At 48.8% G+C, this 17,266-nt stretch overlaps 1 protein-coding gene across 1 annotated transcript; it reads left to right on the top strand.

Moving 5' to 3' along the window:
* Positions 1-6,602: 6,602 nt before the first annotated feature.
* FGF16 (fibroblast growth factor 16) lies at positions 6,603-17,079 on the top strand. The gene is made up of 3 exons (XM_054289820.1): positions 6,603-6,879; positions 13,076-13,179; positions 16,675-17,079. The coding sequence occupies exons 1-3, from the start codon at positions 6,603-6,605 to the stop codon at positions 16,918-16,920; spliced, it is 627 nt and encodes a 208-aa protein (XP_054145795.1). The 3' UTR covers positions 16,921-17,079.
* Positions 17,080-17,266: the final 187 nt, after the last annotated feature.

Raw genomic sequence — 17,266 nt, forward strand, 5'->3', positions numbered from 1 at the left:
TCATTGCCACGGGATGTTATGGCAGCCAAAAATACAAGTGGGTTTAAAAAAAAAAGATTAGACAATTTTATGGAAAAAGGTCCATCAAGGAATATCAACAACAATGATACAGCTGCAGCCTCCAGCTCAGGAAGGTCTCTAAACCAGAAACCACTGGAAGCTGGGAGGGTTTACCAAAGGAAGTATCACTCCATACTCGTCCTGTTTTCCATATACAAGTTATTAGCCATTATCAAGAGCAGGATATGGGGCTAGACAGAACTTTGCTGTGACTCTTTTTTGTATTTGACTAATACTCACCGATGCAAATATAAACACACACCCCATCATAGTCATGGACAATTCCATAAGAAGCTGCTACAGTTAAAAGGTGCACACTTAGAAGAGTAACATTTTAAAGGACAGCATTTTTTATTTGAGGAGGACCAGAACCAGTTCTTGTATTTAATTTCACGTGTTCTGTATTTTCCAGAGAGGAGCTGCAGTTGTTTTTATTCCCCAACTACAGCAAAAGAGACAAGCTCCAATTGAGAACCAGCTCCAAATGTCAGCTGTTAGGCATAGTGACTCAGTGGCCCTGTAATTCTAGCTCAAATCCCCAGAAAAAAGTTACAAGTGGAGACAACAGTATTATGCACACTTTACCCCAAGAAAGGAGCCTTCCCCATTCCTCAGTCAGTATCCAACACTTGGAGATGTATGAACATGAATAATTTGAGTCAGGATTCAATCCTGTCCTCAGCCATGCCAAGGAACCTGCAATTTTCAAGAGGCACATAACCATGGCAAAACAACCTACCTGAGGGTCAGCAAAGCTCCCCTGTTCATTTGCACATGATGTTCATTTGCACATATTTGTCCCTTACTTGTTCCCCTAAAGACTGCAGATCTCAGCTACAGCAATCCCCCCCAAACAGGAGTTTTCATGAGCCAGAGTTGAGCCAGAACAGTTCTGCTTTTTACTGTTAATCCGTACTGGAATAATTAAAACAAACAGATCCATGTTTGACACGAAACTCTCAATAACTGGAAGAGCTGAGTACTTCCTCTTTTGAAAGTCACATCATTTATTTAGGCATCTGATTCCAAGACCCAGGTAGGCAAGTTAAGAGCTTTATCCCTTAGACTCTTACCTTCATTCTGCCACCAATTCTAAATGTGTGAAAACCCCACAATTTTACACCTAGTTCTATACCTTGATGGAGATTCTGTTGCCTTCCAGTAGGAATCCTTCCACAAGGCAGAGCAGTGAGATTCCTCAGGTCAAGCACTCAGGTTTCTTACAGGCTTGTTAACTCAGTATCCAGCACAAACAGAGTCTGTGGCCTGGAAGTGGTACTGCAAAAATGATAATAATAATAGTAGCTTAAGTAAAACCAATCAAAGATAAAAACCAATAAACCATCCTCTGCTCCCCTTAAGAAAATTTGTTTATTCACCCCCTCACAAAGGAGATTGCCCTGTTTATCTGCCCGGAGAGCTCAGACATTCCTTGCATGTGCAGCACAGATGGTCACCACACCACAAAAGGCAGAAAGGCTCATGGTGGACGTGTCTGGTTTCTGGATATACAGAAACCTGGTCAGAGCTTCTGCTCCAGCAGGGCTGCTATGCATCCAAAATCCCAAACAAATACAGAAAGCCATCAATATCCTTTGGACAACAGCTCTTAGTGGAAAAGGAGACCGTCCAGGAAAAAGGAGCTGAACAGTGACCTTGCTTGTGTCTTAATTAATTAAGACACAAGCACTTAATTAATTAATTAATTAGTGTACATAGATTGTTGTGAGATCCCAAGGTGGGAAGTGCTAAGGAAGCAGAAGTATTATTTATTAAAGCTCAAGGCTCTGTTGTTTCTTTTTCCTCAGATATTCTTCACGTCTGTTTTTGCATTCATGGCCATTGCTACTTCAAATTATTTCAGCTGTCTTGATCTTTTCTGTACCACATGGAATAGCCCCAGGCAGAGGATATGCAGTATCTAGTAGCTCAGATACTGGCTTGGCTCATTGCAGTTATTTATCTTATTCTTTTCTAATTTATTTACTGTTCAGATCCCAGTCCTGCTCTTCCTTTGATTTTATAGCCAGACACCAAATGTGGCTACTGTCCATGGATAGAATTTACTCTGACAGTAAATGCCATTAATGTTTTTACTACCTCACTAAATACACTTCTACAGCATGTGGAAGGAGTCTTCAAGGTGTATTTTAGCAAACTGTATAAAAATCATTGCTAATTCTTCTGAAAACTGAAAAAACAGTTTGGCAGTAGCCATTTTAGTTCCCAAGGTGGGCAATACAAACTGCAATCAAAGAATAAACTTGGGGGAACTGAAAATCAACTGAAACAAAGCTGAGCAGAAAGGTAATTTTGTAACACTCTTATGTTCAGTGACACAAACTGTGCATAAGTTTTTGTCCTCCTTTTAGAAATTACTGAGTGCAGAACTGTGTTCTATGTCATAGATAAAAAAATCACTGAGCTTGTTTCTGCTTTTGGAGGAGTCATTCTAGCTTTCAGTACTTAAAATACATCCCTCTTTCTCTTCAAAAACACAGGGCACAAATCTCTGCTTTTTTCCTCAGCTTAGTAAAAACATAAATAAACCAGGAAATTAAAGACAAAAAGAAAAAGAAAAAAAGAAAGATGAGAAAGATACCTTTTCCACATCCTGTTGTGCCTAAATAGAACATGTTGTAGCAGCATGTAGGATTTCTCAATAAAATGTATCGCAGGACACTTCAAAAGCTGACCATAATCAGGAGAGTTAAGTGAGGAATGTCAGCTTGGATGGGGGATTGTGCTGCTTTTGTTATACATTAGTTAAGCACGAAGGTTTGTGAGTTTTTACTTTATCTTGGATTTTACTGTAGTGTAATTGAACTCTGTTACCTTTTTCAGTTTCCTAAGTGTTCCACTAAGTGCTTGTGTGGATTTGGGTTTAAGGATATTGTAGACAGATCCAGAGGAGATTGAAGTCAGTGGCAGAGGCCTCTGCAGAGTTTGGCTAGTCCTGCCCTGCGGAAACTAGGTCTTCCTTCTTCTTAATCCCCCTGGGATCAGCTCTCAGACATGTGCAGAAATAAGGATTCCAAACCATGAATTTGCTATGGATCCACAGGCAAACCTCACACTTACATCAGCAAAACCAGGTTACACAGAAAAGTGTCTTTGATTGTAGTAGGATCATTCACTTTACATTAATCTTATGCATTAAATTCATAGCCTTTACAGGATTACATCCTTAAAAGTAATTCCAGGTTTGGGGAATCCTGTCAGCTGTGTCTGGCCCCTCCCCATCTTGGACCTCTGTCAGTTTCACCAAAACACAATTTATTTCCTTCAGTTACCTCATCACACCTGAATCTTCATATAGATACTACAGCAATAAAACCACAATTTTTGCAGTGGGATGCTTGAACTCCTCAGACACTAGTATCTCCATGTAACCACACATGATAAACAAATAGTCAACAAACTCACTTCGGTAGATTTTACTACCTCTGAAACAGCCTATACTTCTACCAAAAAACATAAGTTTTTTAAGGCTTCATGTGTCAAATTCTGCATCAATGCCCCTTTAATGGCCACAGCTCTGACAGAAAAACCACCCCAAACCCCATTTAAAAACCAGGCTCCTCACCCACTGCAGACACATGGGCAGGTGTGTCACATCTCTGGATCACAATTTCCTTCATGTTCTCACAAGAGAACACTGCCTGGGGCTGGGGGAAAGGACCTGCAAGCAGGGACCATTTTAACCCTCCCTCTGGGGTGATGTGGGGAGCAGCACCTTACTGAGGGGAAGAGACCTGCTGAGGGGAGACCCAGCATGGCGGGAACCTGGCTGAGGGGGAGAGACCCACCATGACGAGAACGCAGCTGAGGGGAGACCTGCCATGGCAGGAACCCAGCTGAGGGGAGACCCACCATGGCGGGAACCCGGCTGAGGGGGAGAGACCCACCATGACGAGAACGCAGCTGAGGGGAGACCTGCCATGGCAGGAACCCAGCTGAGGGGAGACCCACCATGGCGGGAACCCGGCTGAGGGGGAGAGACCCACCATAGTGGGAACCCGGCTGAGGGGACACCCACCATGGCGGGAATCCAGCTGAGGGGAGACCGAGCATGGTGGGAATCTGGCTGAGGGGGAGAGACCCACCATGGTAGGAACCTGGCTGAGGGGAGACCCATCATGGCGGGAACCCAGCTGTAGGGAAGAGACCCATCATGGCGGGAACCCAGCTGAGAGGGAAGAGACCCAGCATGGTGGGAACCCGGCTGAGGAGGAGAGATTTTCTCCCCATGGCAGGAGGAATCCACCATGAGAGAGACCCTCTCCAAGCTGAGAGACCTACTGAGGGAAGACCTATCATGGCAGGAACCTCCTGATCGGGAGAGACTTTCTGAGGGGAGAAGCATGCTAAGGGGAGATCCGCCATGGCGGGAACACTCTGAGAGGGAATCTACTCTGGGGGAGACACAGTCTGAGGGGAGAGACACATTGTGGGAAGACTCACCATGGGATAGACTTGCTGAGGAAGAAACCGGCTAAGGGGAGAGACACTCTCAGGGGAGACCCACAATGGTGGGGTAAGAGCACATCCATAGCGTGGAAGACACTCTCTGAGGGGAGAGACCTGCCATGGCGGGAACCCCCTGAGCAGTAATCTACTTGTGAGGGAGACACCCATTGAGGGGATGGTCCATTGACCATGGGATAGACTTGCTGAGGGAAGAGATACACTGAGGGGAGACTCACAATGGGGGAAACACGCTGCGGTGGAGACCGTTTCTGAGGGGAGAGACCTGCCAATGCAGGGACCATCTGAGGGAGCATCGACAGTGCGAAATACTCTCTGAGGGGAGAGACCCACTATGGCGGGAAGGAACCCACTGAGAGCATATCCACAGTAGGGCAGACGCTCTCCGAGGGGAAAGACCTGCTGAGGGGTTAGATCTGCCATGGGCAGACTTTGTGAGAGAAGAGACCTGATGAGGGCAGAGACCCACTGAGGTGGGAACCCCCTGAAGGAAAATCCACTGGAAGGGAGAGACTTTCTCAAGTGACAGACCTGCTGAGTTCTCTTCCACCACATGGTAGACTTGCTGAGATGTGACCTACTGAGAGAAGAGAACTTCTCAGAGAAGATTGGATGGAGAAGAGATCCGCTGAGAGACACACTGCAGAGAGGTCTGCTGAAGAGACCAGATAAGGGAACAAACCCGCTGAGATGAGGGGGATCTGCTGAGAGGAGAGAGGATACCCATGGGGGATACCCACTGAAGTGGGCATCACCGATGCCTCAGCTCTGCACGCTGATGCCACCCGGGGAAGCCGCTGCAGCAGAGAGGGCTGGTGGCTTGAGGGCAGTTTTGGGTACTTGTGGTTGTTTGTTTGTGGGGTCTCTGTCCCCTGGCGGGCACGGCAGAGGGCGCGGTCGGCACCCCGCTCCAGGGACACGACAATCCCAGCCCCGGGCCCACCTGGGCGCCCTCAGCACCCGCGCTGGGCCCAGCGCCCCGGGGCGGCGCGGCGCGAGCAGCAGCGCCGCCTGCCGGGCAGGGCGGGGGCGCTCCCTGCCCTGGGTCCCTCCCGGCCCGTCTGTGCCCGCTTCCCGCCGGTTCCCCCGCTCCGCTCCGCTCCGCCCCGCCCGGCTCCGTCTGTCTGCAGCGCGGCCGCAGCTGCCGGCACAGATACGGTGTCGGCGGGCCGGGAGAGCGCGGAAACACCTGTTTCCAACATGGGGAAGGTGGGGAGGGAGAGCGAGCGGTACTGGCCGGCCCCGCCGCGGGCTCCCTCCCCTCCCGGCGGCTGTAACCCGGCCGTATAGCCCGTGGGATCGGCTTTCAGAAAGATCGCATTCCGTTTTTACACGTTCGGCTGAAAAACGCGTCTCGACCCTCTCCTCACGTGTTGTTTTTTTCCACCGTGTCCGTTCCGGGGGGTGGCGGGTGGGGGGCACGCTCGGGGTTGAGGCGGTGGCGGCACCGACGGACCTGAGGCTTCCGACAGCCCCGGGGCCACCGACCGACCCGGGGGCTCCGACCGACTCGGCCCGTGCGGGGTCTGGGGTCGCGGCTGCGGGGCCCAGCAGGGCCGGGATCGGGGCCGGGGCTGCCGGCGGTGCGGGAGCGGGTGCGTGCGGGGGCTCCATGATTTCATCGTCGGCTGGCGGGGACCTGCCAAGAGCTGTTACGCCTCACTGCGATGTGTAGCTTTTTCCTGCCATTTTTTTCATAATAAAAGAGGGAGTGAAGCGGGCTCTTTTCTTTTTTTTTCTTTTTTTTCCCCCCCCTTTTTTTTTAAGAAAAAAAAAAGCCAAATGCATCAGAGAAGTGGGGGAGGGAAGCAATAGCCAAAGGGGATGCCAGTGAGGTGTGGCTTGCATTTAAATATCCAATATGTCAATGTAAGGGGAGTGTGTACGTATATAAAGTGCAGTTCGCATCCGACGGCGGGACACTGGATCCAGCGATGGGAGGCGCGGGCGGCGCGGGGCCGGGCCGGGGCCGGCAGCGCGGGGCCGGGCGGCCGCAGCCCGCGCTCTGAGCGGCCGCTCTGCCCGCGCCCCCGGGGCCGCTCCGCTCCGCGCCCATGGCCGAGGTGGGTGGCTTCCTGGGCGCGCTGGACCCCGACCTGCACGGCTTTCCCCCCGCGCTGGGCGCCGGGCTGCCCCTCGCCGACTCCCCCGGCTTCCTCAACGAGCGCCTGGGGCAGATCGAGGGGCGGCTGCAGCGGGGCTCCCCCACCGACTTCGCTCACCTCAAGGGCATCCTGCGGCGGCGGCAGCTCTACTGCCGCACCGGCTTCCACCTGGAGATCTTCCCCAACGGCACGGTGCAGGGCACCCGGCAGGACCACAGCCGCTTCGGTAAGGGGCCGGGGGGTGCCCGAGCAGGTGCCCCGCACGCACAGCTAATTACCCCGCTAATATAAATCATCCCGGGACGGATATAATTGGCCTCCTAAACAAATGCGCTCACTCCCCAGCAATGCGGGAGTTTTTATTTCCAATTTCCTACTCTCCCGGCGCTCAGCCTTTCTGCAGGTGCACTAAAACGTGCCTTTGCAAGAAAAACTAAAAAAAAAAAGAAATTAATAAAGGAAAAAAAAGAGGATGGTGACCAGCTTTAGCTCTGCCTCTGAAGTTAGTGGTGAGGGAGGCAAGACAGAGACGTTCCTCGTAGGAATTTCTTGGAAATTCCTAGGTTGGAAAAAGAAATTCCTCGCTTTTTTTTAGTTTTTTCTTTTTTTTTTTTTTAACTCCTCCTTCTTTCTGGCATTTGCAGATATTTGTGAGCTGCTTTCTTTTACATGTATGGCTTTGATTAGAAGAGCGTCTCCCCAAAGCGGGCAGGGATCTGTTGGCTGGAGGGGTGTCGGGAGCTGGGTTTGGGAGGGTTGTTGGAAAGGAAAGGAAAGGGGGAAGCTGAAGAGGGAAAAACACTTAAGGGACCTCGGAAAGAAAGAAGATGGAACAATAGGCAGAGCACCGTGGATTTACCTTGCTGCCCGGGATACAGCTGGAAGAATGCCGTGCCTGTATCAGTGGCATACAAGAGCAGTGATCTCTAATGAGACTATATGTAATCTTCAAAAAATGCATCCCAAGCCACAGGCGAAAGAGTACAGTCAGTTTGAGCACAGTCAGAGAAATTCCCGCTACTCCAGCATCTAGTGCAGGTGTCTGTATAAGCTATCAACAAGTCCCATGCCAGTGATCTCAGCTATGTTGTCAACAGGTTGCGAGTCGTGCTCACAAGACTTTATAGTTTTCAAGTGATTTAACTCCTCGGTGAAAGGAATTCTTTTTCTGCCTTTACTTGTTTGCAAGCAGTCAGTTCTGATGCTCCGGGAAGTGCTGCCGCTGCTATTGTTGGAGGTGTAAGGCAGGTTTTTGGAACAACTGGGGAAGCTTATCTTTCCATAAACACCAGGTGTGTGCATGGCATGTCCCTGCCTTAATCAACAAGAAAGTCATAACCCGCGGGTCAGAGTCAGGTACTAATATGCTCGTGGGGCGAGCGTTCTTTAATTACCTCCTGAAAACACCCATCTTTTAACCTTTCATGCTGTAACACACGATGGGTTTCCACGCTCAAAGAGTTGAAAGCAAACCCATTGCATCTGGTTGGTTTTAGTTCAAGCTGCCACGTAGTGTTTCTAATGTATCAGTTCTTTTTCCTTACCTTTGTAGAACTAAACAGCCAGTTTCAAATGGCAGCATTTGTTTCAGATCCATTTTTTATAAAGATTGAGTAAAGCAAGTATATTTTCCAACTTGGAAAAAACATGTTAGACATGCTAAAACTTTTCATGGATTTTGCATGCTGAAGTTTAAGTCACACAGTGATTTCAATAAATCGAAACATTGGCATTCCCTAAGTGTTTTAGCAGTCCACATCCAGCTCCGTAAACTAGACCAGACTTCAGATATTATAGTTTTCTGCTTCAGGCTTTTCCCAGAGGCGGTGTAAAATAAATAGTTATTTGTTGTAATTGCAAGACAAAGCCCCAAAGGATTAGACTGGAATCCTTGCGTTCAGATCAAGCTGGACTAAGCCTTGCTTCAGCAGAGACTCAAAGCAATAATGTATTGGCACACAGTATTCACCATCTGCGTTCAGTAGCCATGAATATTTAAATTCCAATGTTACTGGTATGGTTCATATTAGGATGTCATGTATCGATGCATTCCTAAATTTTGCATGCAACAGTCAGAAAGAAGTAACTTATAACAGGAATAGGCAGCATGAGCCATTCTGGGGACTCCAAAGCTGTGGTGAGGGGTGCAGTGGTAGATGAGAGATTCAGGGAAACACTTTAAAGCTGCCTTAAATCTTGAAGCACCTGGAGAAATACTTAGAAATCCAGGATCAAGCCCACGTGGCTGGAAGGTGCCTGCTGGTACCATGAGCAGATCATTAAGGTGCTCCATGGATGGCTGTGATGCCCAGCCCAGGCACGTGTCCAGCTGCAGGCGGCATGTTGGGTAGAAGCAGACTTGGCATCCCTGTCTCTGAATTTGGAAGGGATTCAGGAATAGGCAGGCGGTATCTGCACCCTCCCATGCAGAGCCATCCCAAAAGCTACCAGATGTGCAAGACATCCACATCTTCCAGAGAGGGAAATAGCCAAAGCCCCCTGATGCAGAACAGCCCCAAGGTCCCAACAATGAGGGTTAAAAGAAGAGATTCTATTGTACCACAGCATTTGGGGGTGTGACTGTAGGACACGGGGAGGTGCTGGCATCATCCACCCCCACTGCCTGAGCAATCACTGGAATTACTGCCTCTTATCTGTCAAGGACTGGAGCTTTCCTAAATCACACCTGTCTTCTGGAATGTGATATTTTATACTTCTAAAAACACAGATTCTTGCAAGAACAATGGAGTGCAGCTTATTTTTCCTAGAGGAGCTTTAATGCAAACTGTGGAAAGCCCTCTAGGTTTCTTGGAAGAAAGCTCATTCTTACACTACAGAAGTGCCCAAATTCACTTTCTCAACTGGCAGCTCTGGCAAGGTCGCCCCCAAAAGGATAAAGTGTTTTCCAAAATGTATCTCTCTCACTGCATCTACTCTGAACCTTTCTCTGCAAAGAAATAAAGGACGATCAAAATCTGGAGGGGTTCTGGACTGACATTAGCACCCCTATGACAATCCTGCTCAGAATGAAACTGAGAGAAATTTGCCAGGGAAATCCCTGCCAGGAGGAGCTGCTCCTTTTCTGCCTCACATTTCTTTTACAGCAGCATTAAAGAAGTGAACCCAGCAGTGCTACTCACTGCAGTGGAAGAGGGAAAGAGGCCTTGAGGTTGCACTGCAGATGAATAAAGGCAGAAAACAAAGCTCTTCTGGGGTACAAACCTGCTCATGGATATGTTACACAGATTCCTAGAGAAGCTGCTGAGACCTCCAGAGAAAGTTTGGCTGTAATTTTGACATTCAGACCACAGTGCACCTGTTGCTGAACAGTTGTTGAGGTTTTTAGCTGAAGCTTTAGGTTTGTAGCCATTAATACAACATCTGATGTTTCTGTACCCCAGCTCCTGAATACAGTCATGTAAGAAGAGACAGGTGCAGGGAGCTGAACTGTTCTTTGAGGGATGGTTTAGAGTAAGGCGAGAGTGTGTGGGTCTGGCCATGGCAAAGCTCAGGAGATTATTCAGTGCTTTAGTGGTAAATGAATCCAGTCAGAGTCTTAATCAAATCTCTCCAAGTCTTATCTGGAAAGACTCAAGGAACAAAGAGAATGAATAATCAAAGTGAGGAAAAAAAGAAAGGCAAGTCCTGGGGGAAAGAAAAAAAGAAAGCAAAAGAAAAAAACAAAGGCATGTTCTACCACAAAAACACACCGCTACAATTGGAAAGAGAATTCTTGAGCTGGCCCCAGTGGCCACTCCCTGTGCTGCTGGGGATCAGATGTACGAAGCTGCAATTTTGTCTAGAATTGGAGTGAGTTAAGGACAGGATGGATATCCGCCCACATATTTTCAGCCTTCACTCTGTCTCCTGACTTTTGTGGGTTCAAGTTACGTTCTTAATGCTCTTTCAACATAGTCATCTTCCATGCATGTCTCCAAGTGCCACTCAGAGATCAGAAAAGAGGAACACTACAAGGGATGTTGTCAGAAGAGATTGGCATGGGCACGTCTTGGAAGAAATTTCATTTGCAAAAACCCGTATCTACCCAACCTGCACCAGGTGAGGGATGTCTCATTGCTGCTCAGAGAAGGAAGATGCTGATGCTCCTCCTGGTTTGGTCCTTGCCAGGTCTTTGGGAGACCTGCACTGATGTGCCTCATACAGAGCATGAGTGTGGGCATACTCAAGAAAAGATCTGGGTTCCCCTGCCTTAGACATCCCTCAGTTTCTCAGTGGAACCAGCAACATTTTCCTGCTTCTCAGAAGTGACAGGAGACAAAAAAAGTGCTGATGCTAAGGACTGTGTCTATACCTACAGAAAGGTCCATCTACCATTCTCCAGTTACTTGACATGTTTCACTTGACTATTCCTTTGTCTCCAGCCTGGGAAACACTCCCCCATTCCTGGGTGTATCTGTGTATTCCTGCTTTACTTTTTACACTCCCTGTAGTTGTACATCTTTCCTCACTCCCTCTTTTTCAAATAGTGTCTGTGCTAATTTCTGGTCTGCAGATGGGAAAAAGCACTCAGCAGTTCAGTAACTCCCTCCTGTCAGAACTGGTGGGTAGTGAAGGGAGGAAACCACCCCTCATCTGCACCTCTCTCCTCCCTGTTTGGGATTCTTTTCAGCTAAGAAACCACAACAGCTACTGAGGAGAGCAGAGCCAGGGTCTGTGTCTGTCTGGCTTGGAAAGGCTGCCTTCCTTGCCTGTGCTGCCTGTTGCTGATATTTCTGCAGGCAGGATGTGTCCCAGGCCAGGATGTGTAGCTGGGTATATTTCAGCCTGTAAAATATCTACTCTGGTCCATAAAGTGTGTTTTGTGGTGTTTGTTTCCCTGTTTGCCTCCAGGCCTTGCCACTCCCAAGTCCATATTTTGTGTCCCCTAGCGCCCAGGGAGGGCTGGGTTAGATGCACAAGCCCCAGAGCAGGCAGAGGAAAGGGAGGACAGGTCTGAGGGTAGGGAGGAATTCCTGCAGCCAGCTTGGCTGCCGGCACCTGGCCATGAGTCTGCACTGCACAAAGTGGGTCAGGGGTGTCCATGGCTGTCTGTGCTGTCCTGTATTTAGGCAGTGATGCAGTGTCATCTGAGAGCGTCCCATCCATGCCCCAGGCTGGGGGTGACCCAGAGCTGTGGCTGCCACTGAAGTCAGCTGGCTCAGGTGGCTGCTTGTCACGCGGTGCCTTAAAACCAAGGCAATACTTCTAAGAGGAGCTGTGAGAGGTAACCTGATCAGAGCATCAATTGCCCAGGGCTGGATGTTTTGGGAGCTAAATTAGGAGAGCTGGAGCCATGCTAAAGGTTAGAGCAACTTTCCCTTCCAGTCAATGGAGACATCAGATGAGATGAGGAAAAGCCTCTTCCTTCTGCCTCCTAGCTAATTAATCCTGTACTGGACACTGGCAAAACTGCCCGTGACCTCGACATAGGTGGTGTGTGAAATCCATAATAACGCAGTCCCACCACTCCTTTCAGAAATTCTTCCTGGGAAGATTGAAGGTCCCCACCACTTGTGGTGTTGGGTAGGGGCTGCTTGGTTTTAAGTGCTTCACCAAAGGTTCTCCTGTTACAAGTCTTCCCCCCATTGAAACAGCTGCAGCTGTGGGGGTGCAGCAGCCAGACCCTGCTGTTCCTTTCCAGAGGAAATGAGGCTGCCACCATCATAGCAGGCTGCAGCCCGTGGGTAAAACAGTTGCTGTTGCAGGGCTAGGGATGGCTGGGACAGATGCTGCTGGACTGGGAAGAGGCAGGAGGCTGGGACAGGCAGCAGGACACAGGGGGCAGATTCTGGCAGTAACAGTGGCAGGGGATGATGGAGAATGGACTGGCATTTCCCTGGCTCTGAAGGCTGTAGAGGAAGATGCATTTTTAACCTATATGCTTTGTTTTATAGCTGGATTTTATCCCTATGGCTTGTATAAACATTTTGGGTTTACAAGTATCCCACTGGAGTGTCAGGATGAAGACAGTCCTCACAGACATCTCTTCTAGTGCTTTTCACTTCTTCTTACTGAACCCATGACTTTAAAACTTGTAGAACAATCATCTTATTCTAGAAGACAAAACAACACTTATTTTGGTGAAGAATAAAACCTAGCATGGTAACAGCCTTCTGACATTGCTAGTGACCAGGCCCAAGCTTCTGCATCTGTCTTCTTGGTGATAATTATGAAAAAAATCCAAACACAAACCAACAAAACCTTGCAAAGCTTTTCTCATTAGCAAAGACAATCCCTCTTAGGCAACTCAAATTCACAATGCTGGGGAGAAGCCCAGACTGGAAATCAGAAGATTGCACACAGATGGAACTATAGAGTTAAGAACTGCATTGTTACTGGGAATGGCTGATTTGTTTTTGTTGCTGGAGCCTGGTGTTGTTTTTTTCCTCTGTATGATTTGCAGGGTTTTTTTTCTTTTTTAGGGATTTTGGAGTTTATTAGCCTGGCAGTGGGGCTGGTGAGCATCCGTGGGGTGGACTCCGGACTCTACCTCGGCATGAATGAGAGAGGCGAGCTCTATGGGTCGGTAAGTTGAGGCTGGGCTGATTCCACCCTGTCCCACTGCAGCCTGTGGCCTCAGCTGTGCCCTCCACGTCCTTGGGTGCCAGTGATCTCCAACCTAGCCTTGATGCCACTGCTGTTTTAGCAGAAATGGTATATAGGAAACTGGGTTTGAGGGAGGATTCACTCCTGCTGTGGGAGCCCCCAGTGGTGCCCAGCCCCCAGACATCACACTGAGGTTTTGCCTTTCAGAAATGGTGTGGCAATGGCCAGGTAAAGGCAGGGAGACATTTAGCAAAAAGCCATGTTTGTTAATGTGTTTTCCCAGCCTGAGTAACACATCAGTTGTGTTCACCTCTCATGGTCTGGTCTGCACTTATCTTCAGGTCTTGTCTTTGTATTACGGCTCTTTAACCAACAGAAGCTGAAATTGTAGCCTGAGTGTTATTGTAAAATTCTCTGTAACTCCTTTTAGGAGTTTAGGGCTGCTGTTCATGGTTTCCTAGAAGTGCCATTTTCAGGCTAAAATTTTCCATGTTTTGACTAAAAACCCCAAGTGTAAACTCGTTAAGTGTTATGACTTACAGTCAAAATGCCAGGTTTTAACAGCTGGGCAGAGGTGCTTCCTACAGGTTAATTTAACTCAGTTCCTAATTATTTAGCTCAATTAAGGGTGGATCACAGTAAAAATAAAATTAAATCAAATAAACCAGTTTTAAACCAAAGCAGAAGGCAGCACTTCCTTCTCACCATCAGATAAGCTTCAGTGTACAAGTTAAAACTCATGTACTCTGCATACACAGAAGCTGTAAGGAAACCTTTGACTGGCAAACCACGAGTTTAGCTCATTTTTCCTTGTCCCATTTCCACCTGAGACTGCCACAGACCCTTCCACCATTTAAGACACAGCTGCTGATGTTTGTATGAGATAGTTGTCCAGGGAAGCTGTGGCTGCCCCATCCCTTGCAGTGTCCAAGGCCAGGCTGGATGGGGCTTGGAGCAGTGTGGGACAGTGGAAGGTGTCTCTGCCCAGGGCAGGGATGAACTTTAAGGTCCCTTCCAACCCAAACCACTGTAATTCCCTGATCATCAAATACTGCATGCACCAATAACTATTCTTTTCCCACTTCATTTCTGTAACAGCTTCTGGCTGACACAGCATTTAAATGCAGAGTGGTTAAATTAAAAACATGCAAAATATTAAAAAGAAAAATCACCAGGATTCCATAAAACACAAAATCTCCTGAAGCACACTTCAGAAAGCAGGGCTAGAGCAGCACCTCTCCTGTCAAACTCTAAGGCTGCTCAGCAGCTCCTGGAGTTTCAGCTTTCACTCGTGCCTGCTGGAGAACATGAGCCCATGCATCCCCCCCTCTTTGCCTTCAAACCTTGCAGCTCTGATTGTGAATCGAGTTTCATGATGGGTTAATTAAATTCTAGATCCCGTGTTCATGTGACAACACAGAAACAAAAATAGGGTAACATTTTACAGCACTGAATCTGGAAACAGAATTGACCTGAGGACAGTCGTGGGAGCTGTCCCTGCCCATGGCAGAGGTCTGTAATGAGGTGATCTTTAAGGTTGTTTCCAACCCAAACCATTCTGGGATCCTGTGCACCAGGCAGGACACTGCAGGGACACACTCAAAAGGCTGCTCCAAACTGCCGCCGTCACGAGCCAGGTCCCCAAATAACCCTGGAGTTTTAAAATCTGGGACACGTGGGTTGTACAATGATGGCTTTTGGAACTCAAAAGCCACTACAGTATTCTTAATTAAAGGTCCATAAAACAGCGCCTGACAACAGCATTAGCATTACAATGGTATTTTGGGAGATCACAGTACAGCGGTATTTTTAAATTTTCAGCAAGTTTATTATTTCCCTCTGTGCCAATTTTGCCTGATGCCTGTGTTGATGCAGCCAGGGCCAGCCATCCCCACAGCGACACGTGGAGTCCCCTCAGGACACTGAGCTTTTCCGCCTGTCCCTGTTGACCTCGTGCCAGCATTGCTGTAAAGCTCCCCAAGGATTTCAGAAATGCCACTGATACTTAGGGCAGCAAAAGTCCCAGGCAGCACCTTGCCTGCTGCCTGTGTGGTGTCAGGTTCAGTGGGGACATCCCAGGGCTTGGAAAGGAATAAATCACACCTTGCAGAATCACCCCAGACTCGCCAAACATTTTCCACAAGCGCTGTACTCCAAACTGCCCAGTGCAGCACGGGGGAATGGGGGCAAAGCAGCAGCCAGAGTTCAGGCAGTCATCAGGTTCCAACATATTCCAAGTAGATGGCATCTGAGAGGAGGAAAAAAAACCAGCCTGTATTTATTGACAGAGCTGGGAAGAGAAGCCTGCAGTTCCCTGGGTCTCAGATGGCCAAGGCTGTGGCCTAGGACTTTTGGAGGGCTCACAACTCACCTCAGGCTTTATTTAATTAGCAGCAAAACATTGAAAACAGGTTCTGAGCACAGGTGAGCTCCTGGATTGTGTTACAAAACACATCTACTGCAAGCAGTAACATTTACTGAGCACTCAGTGTGCCTCAGAGGGAACACATTCCCTGCCCAGATAGTTTACAGTGGAGGGACAGTGGCTGTAATATTAGAGCACTCTACATTTGCTGGCTGCCCTTGAGCTGAAAGGGCTCCAGTCACCCTGGCAGCACCCCTGTGGGATGGGATGGCTGGACCCTCTGTGACAGCACAGCAGGGCTGGCAAAGCCCCCTGTGTCCTTGTGGGGCAGAGGGACAGCCTTGCTCCCCACTGCAGCCAGGCACATGGAGATGGGAGGCAGAGGGAAGGAGCACTGGACATAAACGAAAGGTCCATCATCAAACAGCCAAGAGCCCCCAGCTGTAAGGGCTGGATGGGAAGGCTGGCAGTGGCTGTGGTGACACCAGTGCCATCTGTCCCCCCACGCCAGTGTGGGATGCACCAGCCACACGCCCTCATCACATCACCTGTCACCACCCTAAAGATCCCTGGGTCTTGTTACAGCCTCCCATCACAGCTCACTGCCACTCCAGGAGGTGAAATCCTGAGCAATGCTTTCATTCCCATCTCAGTGCATCCACCTGTGTGCCCTGAACTTCCAAAGCAGTGCCTGCTCCTGTTTTGCTGTTTAGGACCCTTCAGATGTGCTGCCTGCTGCTTCTCCCATCCAAAAGAGGGGATTTGGGGTGTGTGGTACCTTGCAGAGGGGTTCCTAATCACCCCAGCAATCTCAAACTCACACCTGGACAGGTTTGGGGCTTTGTTGTGTGCCTGTCTGATTTACTCATAGAGCACCTTTGCAAAATCCATGCCCACCTTCTGCTTTTGTCTCCTTCCTCCTCCAACTCCAGAGGTCCTTGGGTGTTGACTTGTGCCCATTTCCAGCTCTCATCCCCAGCAGCACAGTCCTCATCCTCAGGGTTGCCAGGATAAGGCAGTGGGGAAAACACTAGAAAAACAAATGTAGGAATGGTGGCAATGTTTTCTCTTGTGCCTCTTTGACACAAGTGTCTCTGTTCCCCACGGCAGAAGAAGCTGAGCCGGGAGTGCGTTTTCCGCGAGCAGTTTGAGGAGAACTGGTACAACACGTACGCGTCCACGCTGTACAAGCACCCCGACTCGGAGCGCCAGTACTACGTGGCCCTCAACAAGGACGGCTCCCCTCGCGAGGGGTACAGGACTAAGAGACACCAGAAATTCACCCACTTCTTACCCCGGCCTGTGGACCCTGCCAAAATCCCTGCCATGTACAGAGACCTCTTCCACTACAGGTGATGGCTCCTGCAGTGGCAGTGTACATACTTGGGCTCCCGAGCTTTTTCCAAGAGCACTCTATTAATAGTCATTCCATCATTCCTGTAAGAGTAGATGACCTAGGGAAGCACTTACATTGAATTCAGACACTGCTGTTCCTCCTTGTTTCCAGTGTATATCGAACCTGGGTTATTTATGGGGCGGGGGTAGGGCAAGGGAGGGAACCCTACATTTAATCTTCCATTTTCGTTCACTTTCGTTACCCGGTTGCTACAAGAGAGGCTGAATATTCAATGTTATGGTTGCTTAAAGGAACGAGCAGGTGAGCAAACCTGATCACTGGGGAAAAGAAAGCCCCAAAACAACC

This window comes from Melozone crissalis, unplaced genomic scaffold (assembly GCF_028551555.1).
Source record: "Melozone crissalis strain CALT ecotype California unplaced genomic scaffold, PUWL_Pcris_2 ptg000068l_1, whole genome shotgun sequence".
Classification (NCBI taxonomy): Eukaryota; Metazoa; Chordata; class Aves; order Passeriformes; family Passerellidae; genus Melozone; species Melozone crissalis.

Bases quoted from the DNA above. Each gene is read 5' to 3' on its own strand.
- FGF16 (XM_054289820.1), top strand. From the start codon at position 6,603: ATGGCCGAGGTGGGTGGCTTCCTGGGCGCGCTGGACCCCGACCTGCAC. The intron at 6,880-13,075 runs GTAAGGGGCCGG...TTTCTTTTTTAG, and splicing joins GCAGGACCACAGCCGCTTCG to GGATTTTGGAGTTTATTAGC. The intron at 13,180-16,674 runs GTAAGTTGAGGC...TCCCCACGGCAG, and splicing joins GAGGCGAGCTCTATGGGTCG to AAGAAGCTGAGCCGGGAGTG.